The sequence below is a fragment of the Perca fluviatilis genome, chromosome 1, assembly GCF_010015445.1.
Source record: "Perca fluviatilis chromosome 1, GENO_Pfluv_1.0, whole genome shotgun sequence".
Classification (NCBI taxonomy): Eukaryota; Metazoa; Chordata; class Actinopteri; order Perciformes; family Percidae; genus Perca; species Perca fluviatilis.
Genome location: NC_053112.1, coordinates 15,128,491 through 15,142,625, shown reverse-complemented (window position 1 = coordinate 15,142,625; position 14,135 = coordinate 15,128,491). Strand labels below are relative to the sequence as shown.

The following is a 14,135-nucleotide window of genomic DNA, read 5'->3' as shown; positions in this document are numbered from 1 at the left end:
TAGAAGAACAACTGCCACTAACCAATGGATTTACAGTAATAACAGTGCAACAGGTAATTATCTTCATCTGATTATATAATCAGATCATAATAATTAGATAATTCAGTTTATCAATAAGCCTTTTTTACAACAGACATATAGACGTAGGAAAGTAGTAGAAAAAATACAGGTGTTACTGATAACATTTACAATGGGTCAGTTCAATTCAAGTGTCCCAGTAAGTCATGACAGTGTGACAGTTGGTCAACATGCACAATACCAGGACCCTGAAACTGAAGCAGCTGAATGGAATTCAGCCATCAATCATTTCATTATTTACACATGTGCTTTTCCTGCTGTGACTTATCAAAAATATCTTCTATGAAAAAAATGCACTAATTACTGCTGTCATCAAATTCATAATTCAATAAAACTACTGTCTTTTGGGGCGATTATTACATTCACAAAGCCAGATATCTTCAGTTTCTACCAAACGTAACCCAAGTTTGTGTGGACCTTCAGACTTTATAGAGACTTTGACCCCAACTGGATTTTGGACTTTTGGCAGCCTGCCTGGTCCCTTGGTTCTGTTTGCCTCTGCTGACTGCCAAACTGTTTCCGACCTGTATCCTGCCTTTTGACTGCTAAAATATTCTTTTCTTTTACTACTCCTACCTACTGACTCTGCTTCTGGGTCTCACTCCAGAATTGTTACACACTGATACCTGATTAATTTTAAGGCTGCAGAATTTGGCCAAAGTAACGAGAGTAATGTGGTTTAGTCTAAGAATTTAAAGTGTATTGCTTTTCATCCATTCTCTGCTGTGATTTTAGACACTGACATTCCTCCTTCACCCTGTCCACCAATTACCCTCAATGTGTTCCAGCTTTTTCCAGTCACCAGATCCTCCACCTGTCTACATACTTGTACCTCATTACCCCATCAGCCCCACACTACATAAACTTTACCTGCCCAATAATTCTAGTCATTTTCCTGTTGTCTATTGTCTATTGCGGAATTGTATCTACCTGCCTGTTTATAGTGACTTCAACCCAGCTAGTTTTTGGACTATTGGCTGTCTGCCTGGTGCCTTCTGGTCTGGTCTGCTTTTGTACTACTACTACTACTCCTCCTATCTGCTGACATTGCCTCTGGGTCTCAATCCAGATCTGTTACAGTGATAATCTTAATGTCAAGGCCACAAAATAAAGATGTTTAGGGGACAGAGCATGGAAGCCATGCCAACAAGAGTAATATAGTTTAGTATTATAATGTACTGCTGTGATTTTAGACACTGCCCACCGTTTCCAGTCACCTGAACTCAACCCCAGCTAACCTGAACCTCCTTACCCCATCAGCCTACACTTTATATACCTGCCAAGTAATTCTAGTTCTTTTTTTACCTGCCTGTATTAGTGACTGCTAAGTTTTGGACCTTTGGCTGCCTGCCTAATCCATTCTGGTCTTGTTTGCCTCCACTGCCTACCAGTTGCTGGCCTATTTCTATCTCTCTATCTCTCTCTCTATCTCTCTCTCTCTATCTATCTATCTATCTATCTATCTATCTAACTACTAAAGCCTGCTTTTGTACTTCTGCTCCTACATGCTGATTTTGCTTCAGGGTCTCAATCCAGAGCTCTTACAATGATAGCCTAAATTTTGAGGCTGCAAAATGTAGGGGCAGAGAGCATGGAAACCATGCCAACAACAGCAAGAGTAATGTAGTCCAGTTGAGTCTACAAATACTGTTACACTGATTTTCATCCATCCATCTATCCATTCACTTCTTATCTGGGTCCAGGTCGTGGTGACAGCAGGCTAAGCAAGGTAGCCCAATTGTCTGTCTGCCCAGCCATGTCCTCCAGTTCCTCCTGGGGATTGATTTTCAATCTTTACTTAAGCTTTAGTTGATTGCCTATGCATTACAATATATTTTGGCTAATCAATTATTTAAGCAACAAGCATGATACTATAAAACCAGTTTGGGCGAAGGGTTCACTTTTGTTTGAGGTATTTTTCCAACCACAATTGTTTAGGCTATGTGTGATTTGCATCATCTTCTGTGAAGTAGGAGCTCATAAAGAGCACTGGGGGATAGTATTATATCGTTTTACTGCAGGTTGTTAAGGTTAAATACAAAATAAGCCAAACTCACCCAAATGTTAAATTTCACATTCAAATTCTATGTTTCAATGTTTCTATCGTGTGAGTGGCAGAGTGTGGGGGTTACTGCAGGTCAGTTGAAGTCAACTCTTCTGAATATAAATTTGTAGAACTTCACAAAGCATCAGTATTCAGAGAGCAAAAGACAGCAATTTGAAAAATTGCAGTTGTACATCTTCCACGTCATGTATAATGTGAATACATGTCTCAAATTGCAGCACAATTAGTAAAAAAAAGCGAATCTGGCAAGTCTGAGGCCACAGGTGTGCCCCATGCCGCATGTTTTGGCTTTGTGTCTAAATAGGAAAATATCAACTATGGGTGGACTGTCCTCCTGAGAGAGCCCCACCCTGGTATTGTATTGAGCAATCTGTTCTTGCCCCATCGTTGTCCTTACTAAGCCTGTCTGTTAAACTGTATGGTGAGGCAAACAAAGCCAATAATCTCTCACTTAAATGTTGTTTAGACCAAAGTGGCCCAGCTGTTTGAACTGGATTCATATCTAAATACTTTATCAAGAGTTTGGCGAAATCCAAAGTTATGTATTGGTAGATCTCTCCTTTTTTGGAGGGACTGGTTGGAAAAGGAAATTGTCACATTGGGGGATCTGTATCTCTCGGTGGCATATTGAAATCCTTTGAGGATGTGGTAGAGCAATTTGGAATCAATAGGTCTTCATTTTTTTTTTATATTTGCATTCTGTCATCTGTTAGTGGGGATTTTGATCCAGTTCTTCAGCCCTGAAGTCACCAGAATGTTTAGATTAGGTGTTGTTGAAATATGGAAAAGGTCATGAGGCTTCTGGGTATTATTCTATGCTTATGCGTAACCTGGGAGATGGAGCCTGGCCAGCCCTCCAAAAAACATGGGAAAAGAATCTGAGTATTACACTGGATGAGGAGGAGTGGGGCAGAATTTGTAGGAATATTAAAACTATGTCATGCGATGTGAGGGTGCGCCCCATTCAGTTCAAGATTATGCATCGCTTCTATTGGACTCCCTCCAGATTGTTTAGAATTGGTCTGAAAGATACACCAAATTGTTGGAAATGTAAGACAGAGGGTGGCCAATTACTTCATGTCCTATGGTCCTGTGATAAGGTCCAGGAATTTTGGACCAGGATACATGATAACCTATGTCGGATTGCAGGGACCCAGGTTCCATTCAACCCAAAATTATTTGTTCTGGGAGATGGGTCAATCCTAGGTGGAATGGATAAGCGCATAAGAAGCTGGGTTCAGACTAGTTTAATGACAGCCAGACAGATTATTTTAAGAGGATGGAGAATGAAGGGGTGCTGTCAATCCAGGAGTAGGCTTGGGTGGCGGCGTTTGAAAAAAAGGTCACATAAAGGTTTGCCAGATTGGATGTCTATACTAGAAAATGGGGAAATTACCTGAGCTTTCTGGAGGGCTCCTAGTAAGCTTTGTGCTGGGGAGAAACGTGTATGATGGGCTTATGGTGTTGTCATTTATACATATGTTTATTTGGTTTATAGTTTATTGTCTATTTTGTTGTATGTCTTGAATATTGTAGTTAGTGTGTCATCTTTTCTTCTTTATCTGGGTGGGTGGTGATGATGGGGGTATGTTTATGTTGCGAATTGTATGTTTTGTATGTTGCTTAAAAAATAAAAATTGTTAATCACAAAAACTATGAGTGGACTGCCCACTTTCATCTATTTAAAAAGATCTTAAATTGTAATTTGGCTTCAACTAATAGGCTTTTGAGATGCATCAGCTTGTATATAAATTCCATTTCCGTGTTTATGAGTGCCAAGGCAGGTGTTATCTCTGTTCCACAGCACCATCCCAACATGAAAGCATGATCTCAGAACCAAGTGGTTCCTGATGATCAAATACTCACCTGCTGTGCGGAAAACAACATGATAATTTCATCTCTGTTGCCCCTTTGCTCTCATATACTCGAGAGTGGATTAGATCTAAAGCAGCACTAAGCGAAATCCTCAGACTGCTGTGTTCTCAAAACACCCAGGAGGAACAGAAGTGTTAAATTCTTTAAGCTGTATCATTATGTTTAACAGCCATTTAAAGAACTATTCTCACATCCTGGTATATTTGATCTAATGAAAGTTTTGAATGTGGAGAAATACAACAGATATTTTATAAATGAAAGTCCATTTCTGAAAGCTGGAGAGAATACAACTATTGCCACTATTATAATCAATCAATCAAATACAATAGATATAGAACATTATTGCTGCTGTAAAGCTACTGAACATCCCCTACATCTACTGTACTCTCAGCATACTCTCATCCCCTCCGGATATAATGTAGGTTGCTGATGCTCAATGTCAAGACAAAATGACTCATAATTTCATTTATCCCCCAGAGCCTGCACCACTTTAATAAGCTACTGGTGTGAAATAATGTAAAATAATGTGAAATTTTATGAATCTATTTTATATCAGCTGATGGTGGTCATGGTTGTACATTGTATCTTGTTGTTTTAAACAGTTTCTACTTATGTTTTATTTATCTTTTTGTGTGATCAAAAATAACAATGGACGATGGCGAACAGTTATATACATTTTAAGCTTACCATGGAATGTATGATAAAATTGAATGGAAATGAAAATAAAAATTTATGATGGAATCATATTAAGTTATTTATTTATTAAATTTAATTTATAGTGCAGGTGTATGGATAGGCTAGCATTTAAGATATTTTCCATGGGTCCACACATTGCTTCTTTTTTTCATTTAGTCATGCATATGATAAAAGTAGGTTTCGCTCTCTCGTTCATTTTAGATTATTATGTCCTGTTTTTCCTCTTTACATCACTTTGAAGCTTTGTGCGACTTTCCCTGGTACAAATATTTTACATTTATGTCCTGTAAGGCTCCTATAATTCATTATACAAGTCCATAAAGGCTGCTGCAATACATTCCTCCGACGCTCTAATATTCCACAAATGCGGTTTCTCATCCTCTTTAAGGCTATTTGTCATTGTCAACTAGCCCATTATGGATACCCTCTCACAAACACACACACACACACACACACACACACACACACACACACACACACACACACATCCATCTTGGAGTGGGTGTGAGAGTGAATGTTGGGCTCCCTCTATGAATAAAAGAGAGATGCACAAGTATTTCAGTCAGTGACACAGGAAAAAATTCACTTTAGTTTGACTGCAACAGCAGTCAGGTGTCTCTCTGAACAGGAAGGGGTAGAAAATGTGACTCGAGGACACTTCAGCAGCAGCAGGGATTATTTGAAACTGATGGACACACAGCGGGGCTCTCGCTACCACAGCAGCAACGCTATCACTCCTCCACTATCCAGCCTATATCCAGGTGGAGCCTCTGTTTAGTGGATGTGGATGTATGTACCCTGCTGTCTTTCCAACACTCTATCCATCCATCTCCATCCATCCATCTATCTATCTATCTATCTATCTATCTATCTATCTATCTATCTATCTATCTATCTATCTATCTATCTATCTATCTATCTATGCATTTGCATTTTCTCTCTCTTGCTCTGTTAAAAACACAGACAACACACAATGCACAGGTCTCTCTGTCCCACTGGGTGCTTTCTAAGTCACCCTCTGACCTGCTGCAGAGACTGGGTGTCTCGGAGCAGCTGTTTCAGCTCCAGACTTAGCTGACTCCTTCAGGAGAACAACTAATGTTGGCGAGCCGCTCACCAATCTGTTAGTGGGAGAGCTCACGACTGCACCCATGTAAAACTCAGAAGCAGCAAGACAGGGATACCTTTTTTGTTGTCACCTCACCAGTATTGGCAATATGCAAGTTTGGGCTACTTACATTTTTACTCTTTGTTCCAGTTATCGTTCACATTTCTCTTCTCTGATATTTCTTTCTCAAATAATAATGCCGGTCTAGCTTGACACCTGTTCCAACATTTTTCCTGCAGAAACATCACCATCTTCCTGAAACACGGCTTCGATGTATATGTTATTCGAAACAGAAGTAGCTTGTGCCTGCAGGATAAAGGCATTACTTTCCTCAAATGATTCACAGAGCAAGGAGCTGGACAGGGGCGCTGTAACATGTCAAGCATTATAGATATTTACTGTTTCAGTGCCCTAAGCAAGCTGCTGTCAGGGGGACACAATTTCTAGCAGCAACTCCTGGTTAAAAAAAAAATCTAAATAATTCAGGTTAGGCTTGCTTCCAAAGAGCATACATATTATAACAAAATCATTTAAAAGATTATTAAAGAATGAATAACTAGAATGATCCAGTAATTTACATTGGGGGACACAAAGTCTAGAGAAAAGTCAGGAAAAAAAGTTTCTGAACCAAAACATGTTTCTTCTGCTATCCAATCTTGTTAATCTTCTCACAACCCCTTAAGGGAGTCTTGTCCCCCTGATTGGGAAACAATGATTTATTGTAATTTATGGTATATGACTAAAGTTATGGATTATTTAATTGCACATCAGTAGTTGTATTTCAAGCAGCTGTTTAAGTAGCCTAGTAATTGATTATGTTGCTGTCAGTGGGTAAAAAAAAATAAAAGCAGTGACCTGGTTTGGGTTATAAAACAAGTTGGCAGGTTGGAGAGCTGCCTGCACTGACCAAGACTTTGGCTGCCAGCTGCAGAATGGCAACAGTACATGAAGTGTGTTAACCCTAAAACACAGAAAATGTGCTTGTTGGCTGAAGTCTATGTAAATCAGTGTTTCATGAACAGCGCTTAATATAGCTCAAACGTAGCCAATGGCTTGTTTTTCTAAAAACAAGACAAAAAAAAAAAAAGCAGCAAGGTCTTGCATCGTGGCTCTCCACAGTTGGTTCAATATCAAAGCCTAAACGTGTTTTGATACCGGGCAGCCAGCCGGTCGTGCGGGGAAGACGGCAAGGTCGTCTGGGTTATGGAGCGAACCCAGCGGAGATGCAGCAGTTTGTGGCTCTGCTGTTTGTTTGTTGTCAGGCGGGTCCATCTGGCGGGCAACAGAAGGATTACTCATGTGGAGAGACGTTAACTGTACATTTTCTCTTTGTAGCTCTCACTTTCATCCGTTATATGCCACGAATCCCTTGAGCCGTCTCATGACATATTTTCTCACCGTCGTGTTCAGTCCGGATGAGAGGAAATATTAAATATCCAAAGCCCAAACTATAGCTATAGGCTACTAAACTTCCGGTCAGCTAGTGGAGGGAAAACTTTTTTTTTTCACTTAACGTTAGCTATTCGAAAGTGGGCAGAGAGGGCAGTTTTTAAGGTTAAAGCATAGCTAGCCTATTCACTTATATAATAGCATAAACACAGACATGATAATTCATTTCATTTGCATTAACTTAACACCTTGTTTATTTACCACTACGTAGTTACCTCAGTGTGTATGAACGACAATGCCCACCCGCGGTGCTCATCAGTTCTCACCGGAGTGTGTGGAACTCAAGCCCCGGCCGGTACTAGAACGAAAAAAAAATTTTCAAGAGGAGCAACGGAGGTGAGAAACTGTGTAAGTGGTTAAGATACGATGTAAACGGGATTTGTTTTAGTTGTTGGTGATTTTTACCTACATACAGGATGGGGAAACGTGACTACGAAGCTCCAGTGTGGGTGTGCCGGAGGAAAGGTAGGTTTTTGGGTGCACTCTCACACTCCTCCTCTCTCCCCTTTCGGTCCACACACAAACTGTTAGTATCCGTTTGCCTGCACTTCTCTCCTGCAAGATAAATATGTTATCCTGGAGTGAGACTACCTAATGTTCTCCTTTCCACTCACAAGACTAGGCCTATATATAAAACCATGAACAATATTGCAAAAATACTTAGGTAATTGCTTTGTGTTGTGTGCACACTTGCTGCAGGCCTGTAAACTACCTGATCCAACCAAATTCAAACTATTTTAATGCTGCAGGTGGAATGTTGGTCCACTAGATAGCAGTAGATTGCTTTGTGTGTGTGTGTGTGTGTGTGTGTGTGTGTGTGTGTGTGTGTGTGTGTGTGTGTGTGTGTGTGTGTGTGTGTGTGTGTGTGTGTAAAGTGACAAAGATGGTCTATTGCTCCCCCTCAGGACCTGAATGCTTTTGATGAGCCTCATCAAGTCCACTTCTGTCATAATGTATGTATCCCAGTTCCTCTGTGTTGTCTCTGCTCTCCAAATGCTATCAAAAGATGGAGGACCGCCTGACAGCAGCGATTGCTTTGGGAAGATGGAGGCTGGCTGCTACTCAGAGCTTTTCACGTTTGATAAAGTCTTTTCATTCTGCTTCAAAGGCAGATGTACGGTTGGAGACAAACCGTGGGAAATCCAGGAAAAAATGCTCTTTTATCACGCTCTCCGTCTTTTTAATGCACATGTGCACCCACTCAAAGGCATAACTCTGCGTAAACACACTGTGCACACATGCACACACATACACTACATGTGCTCTTTGCTGGTTGGTATTGAACAGATTGACTTGCACACCAAGACCAAAAGATCAGGATCTGGCAACCCAACACCTATACCCTGTGACAGGACAGATCTGGCAATCCAACCCTTTCCTTCTAGAAGGGGAATAATTTGGTTGATGGCACTAATAATCAAAGCCCTGTTACTGATCCTTCACTGGCTGTGTATGTGCGTGTTCGAGAGAGTCATTTCTCTGTTATTGATACCCAGAGCGAAGACGTCACATCTACAATACAAGTGGGTGTTTCTTCTGCCTCTGCTCCTTCTCCTGCTGTTACGTATGTGAGATACTGTAGGTTGGTGGCTGCCTGCAGTTCTCATATTGATGCTGTTTGAATATAATATTGATGAGAATGTTGCATCTCTTACCCTCGCTCATAGACACACACCTGACAGCGTGTTACTCTGAAAAAAATAGGAGGAGAAGATTTAATGTCAAATAGTGTGAATGTGTGTATACTTCTCTCATGTATAAGTGTACATGCAACACAATAACGGTACAGAAATTAGAGGTTGTTAATTATTGGATTTTTGTGGAGTTGATGACATCTTACTGCCATTCAGTCTTATCCTCTGCATCCTATGTCTGTCTCTCTCTCTCTTTCTCTTGCTCTCTACCTTTTGTATTATTTATGCCCCGCCCCCTCAGTTGCCCAGAGCTCTCGAGTTTCACCTGTTGAGCCAGATGACAAATTAAGACTCCTTCTACAACCCGCCACAAGGAACTCCTCAGTTGCACTCAAACACATACACATATCCAAAAGAACACAAGTACACACAAACAGGCAACCCATCTGCCCTTCTCTCTTTCTTACCCACACACACACACACACACACACAGCACAGACACACTAGTTGTCACACACTCTGAGGAGGGCAAGCGTGAACCGAGTGCGGTGTTGAGTGAGGGAATGTGTTGTAGTGAGCAAACAGAGGACAGAGTAGGTCAAAGAAAGAAGCTCAGTGTGACCTAAAGACTTTGTCCCGGAGTTTTTTTGCTTCTCTTTTTTTAACTGCTGAAGAAGAGATCTATTGCAAGGATGCAACAAATTTGAAGACTGCAGAGATTCTGGCGACCACCACACTTGCTCTTCTGCAGTGTTTGCGATTGAATGCAGAGGTGACTCTTATGGAAAGCTGTCTTGTTGAATGAGTTTGGTGACACTGCCACCATAGTTTGTCTTTTACTACAACTCTACAAGAGAAAGACTTAACCAGAGACTGAATAGAGCTTGAGCTGGAGTAACAGCTGCATGTTTTGTTTGTGTGTTTTTAATGTTTGTATCCATTTTTGCAGAAAGCAAATGCTGCAGGGATCATACTGTTTGGAAATTAGTAAAACCAACACAGTTTAAAATTGTTTTTGTAAGAGTTCGTAGTAAGGTTGAGTGTCACAATACAGTTACAGTAATGCTTTGTATACATAAACAGAACTAGAGTTATAGAAGGTGTTTGGAGTTCTGATCCCTTTTGACCTAAAAAAAAAAAAAATAGATTTTAACACCGTTCCTGAATGGGGTGGTGATATGAAGATCAAAGTTTACGTAACTGCTTGGTTTCATTGTGTATATGCTAGAATTTGTGTATAGATAATGTCTGTGTGAGTTAAAGATTGCTGACATTTAGCTATTTATGTTTGGACAGGAGCCTTCATGGGGACCAGATTTGTGCATTGTAGAACGGCTTTGGCCAGGTGGACCTGTCCTCAAACAGAACCTGCACATAGTGCTGGTGCAAAGTCAACTAGGTATATCTAAACCAAGAATTTTTTTCAAGGTCAGAATACTGATCATATTTTCTTACCATATTAAATTTTTTTCATTTTAAACTTGAAATACAGTATTACATTCCATACAGTGTGCATGTAATATTTGTGTTTGTGTGTTTAAAGGTTTACAGCATTGCATCCTGAAGAGAGGGCATGATGTTTTCTTAGCCACTTTTGAAAATGCCTAAGAAAGACCCCAAGAAGGACGCAAAGAAGGGTGGAAAACCTGAACCAGAGAAAAAGAAAGAGGAGGAAAAGAAAGGGAAGGATGACAAAAAAGGAGGAAAAGAGGAAAAGAAACCCAGCAAGGATGATAAGAAAGGTGGAAAGGATGATAAGAAAGGAGGGAAAGATGATAAGAAAGGGGGAAAGAAGGGAAAGGAGGAGCCACCCAAGGGAAAGGATGATGGAAAGAAAGGAAAAGACAAAGGGAAAGGTAAGAAAGTGGAGTCCGAGGAGGATGAGGAGGAGCTCCTGAGTGATGAGGAAGAGGATGAAGACTTTAGTGAAGAAGAGTCAGAGGAGGAAGACTCAGAGGATGACAGGAGAGGGAAGGGGCGAGGAGGCAAGGCGACTAAGGGAAAGAAAGGGGGGAAGTCTAGACGTGGGGACTCAGATGAGGATGAGGAGGATGAAGAAGAGGAGGATGAAGACTATGAAGAGGATGGCGGCAAATCCAAAAATAAATCTAAAGATGGCCGCCACCATAAAGGAGGGAAATCTGATGCTGATGCAAAGAAAAAGAAAGGTAAAAAAAATGAGGAAGCTCCACAGCTTCCGATAAAGGAAATCCCAAAGAAAGGTCTGAAGAACATGTCTAGGATGTTCATGAAGTTTTCTGGCTTCAAGAGGCGCAGGAACAGCAGGAAGAAGCTGAAAAGTACATCACGTTTGTTCCTGGGATTGGGGAGGAGAAAAACCCGCATTGCTAAGAAGAAACGCCGCAAGTCCATGCTGAAGAACACCTCTCGATTCATGATGAGGTTCAAGCGCAGCAAAAATAATAAAAAAGACAAGGAGGCCAAAGCGAAGGCGGAGAAAAATGGTGGAAAGAAGCCAACCTACATGCTGCTTCGTCTGGGAGGAGGAAACGGATCAAATCAAAAGAAAGGGGGCTTCTTCAAAAACATGTTTGGAAAAAAGAACGCTGACGGGCCTCCTGACGACTTCAAGAACACAAGTGCGTTGCTGGGTAAGGTCGCAGCGGCAACTAACTGGTTGACCAAGCGCTTCCTGTCCACTAAAATGCGAGAAAATGTAGGACAGCATGGCTGGGGCGGACAAAGACATAACCGACAAGCCAGCTCCAGAGGTCGTCTAAATGGTTACCATAACAATGGTTATGAGAATGGGGAGGAGGCTTATGGATACGACCAGCGACATTCAGGCATCCAGAAAGATTACGGAGGCTATGATGATGGCTATGGTGGTTATGGAGATGAGGCAACTGCGGCATATGAAAGCCGGGGTCAGTATGGTTACTATGACAATGGAGCAGGGGTTGCAGACTATCAGGACTTGGGTTACTATGAGGAAGAAGGACTCTATGATCCAAATGCAGAATATTATGAAGTAGGTCTTTATGATGGTGGCATGGGGGACTACTATAACCCATATTCTGCCCAAGTCTACTATAACAACCAGGAAGCTGATTACTATGATGACCAACAACAACAGGCAATGGCAATGTATGGTGACGAGGGTCAGGGCTACTATGCACAAATGGGTGAGGATGGATTCCTTGACCCTCGAGCTCAGGGTTATTTTGATGAAAATGGTCAAGGAGTTTACTACGCTAATGGACAAGGGGGGTTCTATGACAACGGGCAGGCAAGTTATTACGAGGACCCTTATGCAGCAACTATGGGAATGCAAGGGGGATTTCCACCAGACTATCAAGTTAGTTATAGTGATACTGGCCTGCCCTATCAAGACTACAGCTCCCAGCAGGCCATTGGATTTCTACCAGGAGACCAGCAGGCCTTTGGCTTTGGAGGGCAAGGGATGGATCAGCTACAGGGCCTGTATGGGGACCAGTATCCAGACCAGTATGATCAATATGGGGATGATACCGGTGGAGTTCAGGGAGGGGAGATGACATTTAGAGTTCCGAGACCTCAAGTGCGCCTATTTGGGAAAGAGCGTCTAGATGTGCCTCTGCCCCCTCCACCTACTTTGCCACCTGATCCAGAATTTGAAGACATGTCAGAAATACAGTATGAAGACCAGTATCCTCTTGCACCAGGTCAACTTGGTGACATGATGTCAATACAGCAGCAAATGCAAATGTCACCACAACAACAAATGATGATGTCTCCTCAAGAACAAATGATGTTTTCTCAACAACAAACTATGTTGTCCCCTCAAGAACAAGTTATGATGATGTCACCACAGCAAGAGATGATGTTACAACAAGAACAGAGTATGTCTGCCCAAATGATGCCGTCACAGATGATGTCACCACAGCAACAAATGTTGTTGCCACAGCAACAGATGATGCCCCAACAAATGATGTCACCACAGCAGCAGATGATGTCACAACAAATGATGTCACCACGAGAGCAGATGTCACCACAGCAACAGATGATGCCCCAGCAAATGATGTCACCACAAGAGCAGATGATGTCACAACAAATGATGTTACCACAAGAGCAGATGATGTCACAACAAATGATGTTACCACAAGAGCAGATGATGTTGCCGCAGCAACGAATGATGTCTCCACAAATGATTTCCCCGCAGGTAATTTGAGCTCTGTTATGTCATTGATGTTGTACAGCCATACCCTTAAATGCTAGAGGGTACAGAAAGGCAACTTTGCCAACTTTCAACCTGATTCCTTAATATAATGTGGGGTGAACATGCAAAAAAGGTGACAATATTCCCACTATTAGTATTCTAGAGAGCACACCTCCACTGCCCCTCCTTATTTTAACCAACCTAGAGGGAGAGCAAAAGCATCTCTAACTAGAAAGTGTTCTGCCACATTTAAAGCTTTCTGATAGTGAAATCTAAACATTTAGCACAAGACAATGAGCGATATTAATACTAGAGTGAATAAAAAACACACTTCTATGATATAACTAAGTAGGTATTTTAACAGCCAATCAATGGCTACTCTTACAGATAAGTAGTGTTGAAACAATGAACATCTCCCTATTAACTAGATTACATTCTTGCCATCAGCAGCTTTTATTAAACTTGCTCTTTCCCAACCACTTATTTACAATAAGTGACATATTGTTACATATCCTTGTCATAAACAAAATGGTTGAAGAAACACAGTAGTAGTCTAATTTCTGTTAGCACTTTCTTTTGATATATTGTTTTTTTTTACAACTGCTTTGACATCTAACACTGCAAAGACCAATTGCCAGCAAGGTGCAGGGGATTGCTTGTGAGTGTCAGCTGGCTTGCGATCATAATGCCAGGGCCTGCCAATAGGGGGCTTGAAACGTTTAGTCGGTTGCTTGAAACAACCAATGCTCAACTAGGGTAGTCAACTACTAAATATGTTTTTCTGTAACTTAGTGCTGTTTTTACATTGTATAAGTGGCCTTTGCCAAGGGTTCAAGTTATTTTGTGGTTGTTGTTGCTATAAAATATACTAGGCAAGTATAATTACCTTTTCCAGTCTTCAGAACTCCCCCACAAATGTTAGCATCGTAAAAGATTAGCCACACAGACCTTGTGCTTTTTGTGCTCATTATGGTTTGTAGCCGCAAGGCACCATGTTTGGGTGAAGTGGAGAGGTTGGGAGTGTGGTAACTTGTTGCAATTTTTCCATAATACTGGTTTTACAGTATCTGA

At 41.3% G+C, this 14,135-nt stretch overlaps 1 protein-coding gene across 2 annotated transcripts in view; it reads left to right on the top strand.

Annotated features, from left to right (window-relative positions):
• The first annotated feature begins 10,748 nt into the window (after window positions 1-10,748).
• The window catches only part of myo15ab (myosin XVAb), a 59,096-nt gene continuing 55,709 nt past the window's right edge, over window positions 10,749-14,135 (top strand). For both annotated transcript variants that reach the window (XM_039795813.1, XM_039795824.1), the window contains exon 1: window positions 10,749-13,067. In XM_039795813.1, the coding sequence (XP_039651747.1) occupies window positions 11,139-13,067 (1,929 nt within the window). In that variant the 5' untranslated portion in view covers window positions 10,749-11,138. The remainder of the gene's footprint in view (window positions 13,068-14,135) is intronic.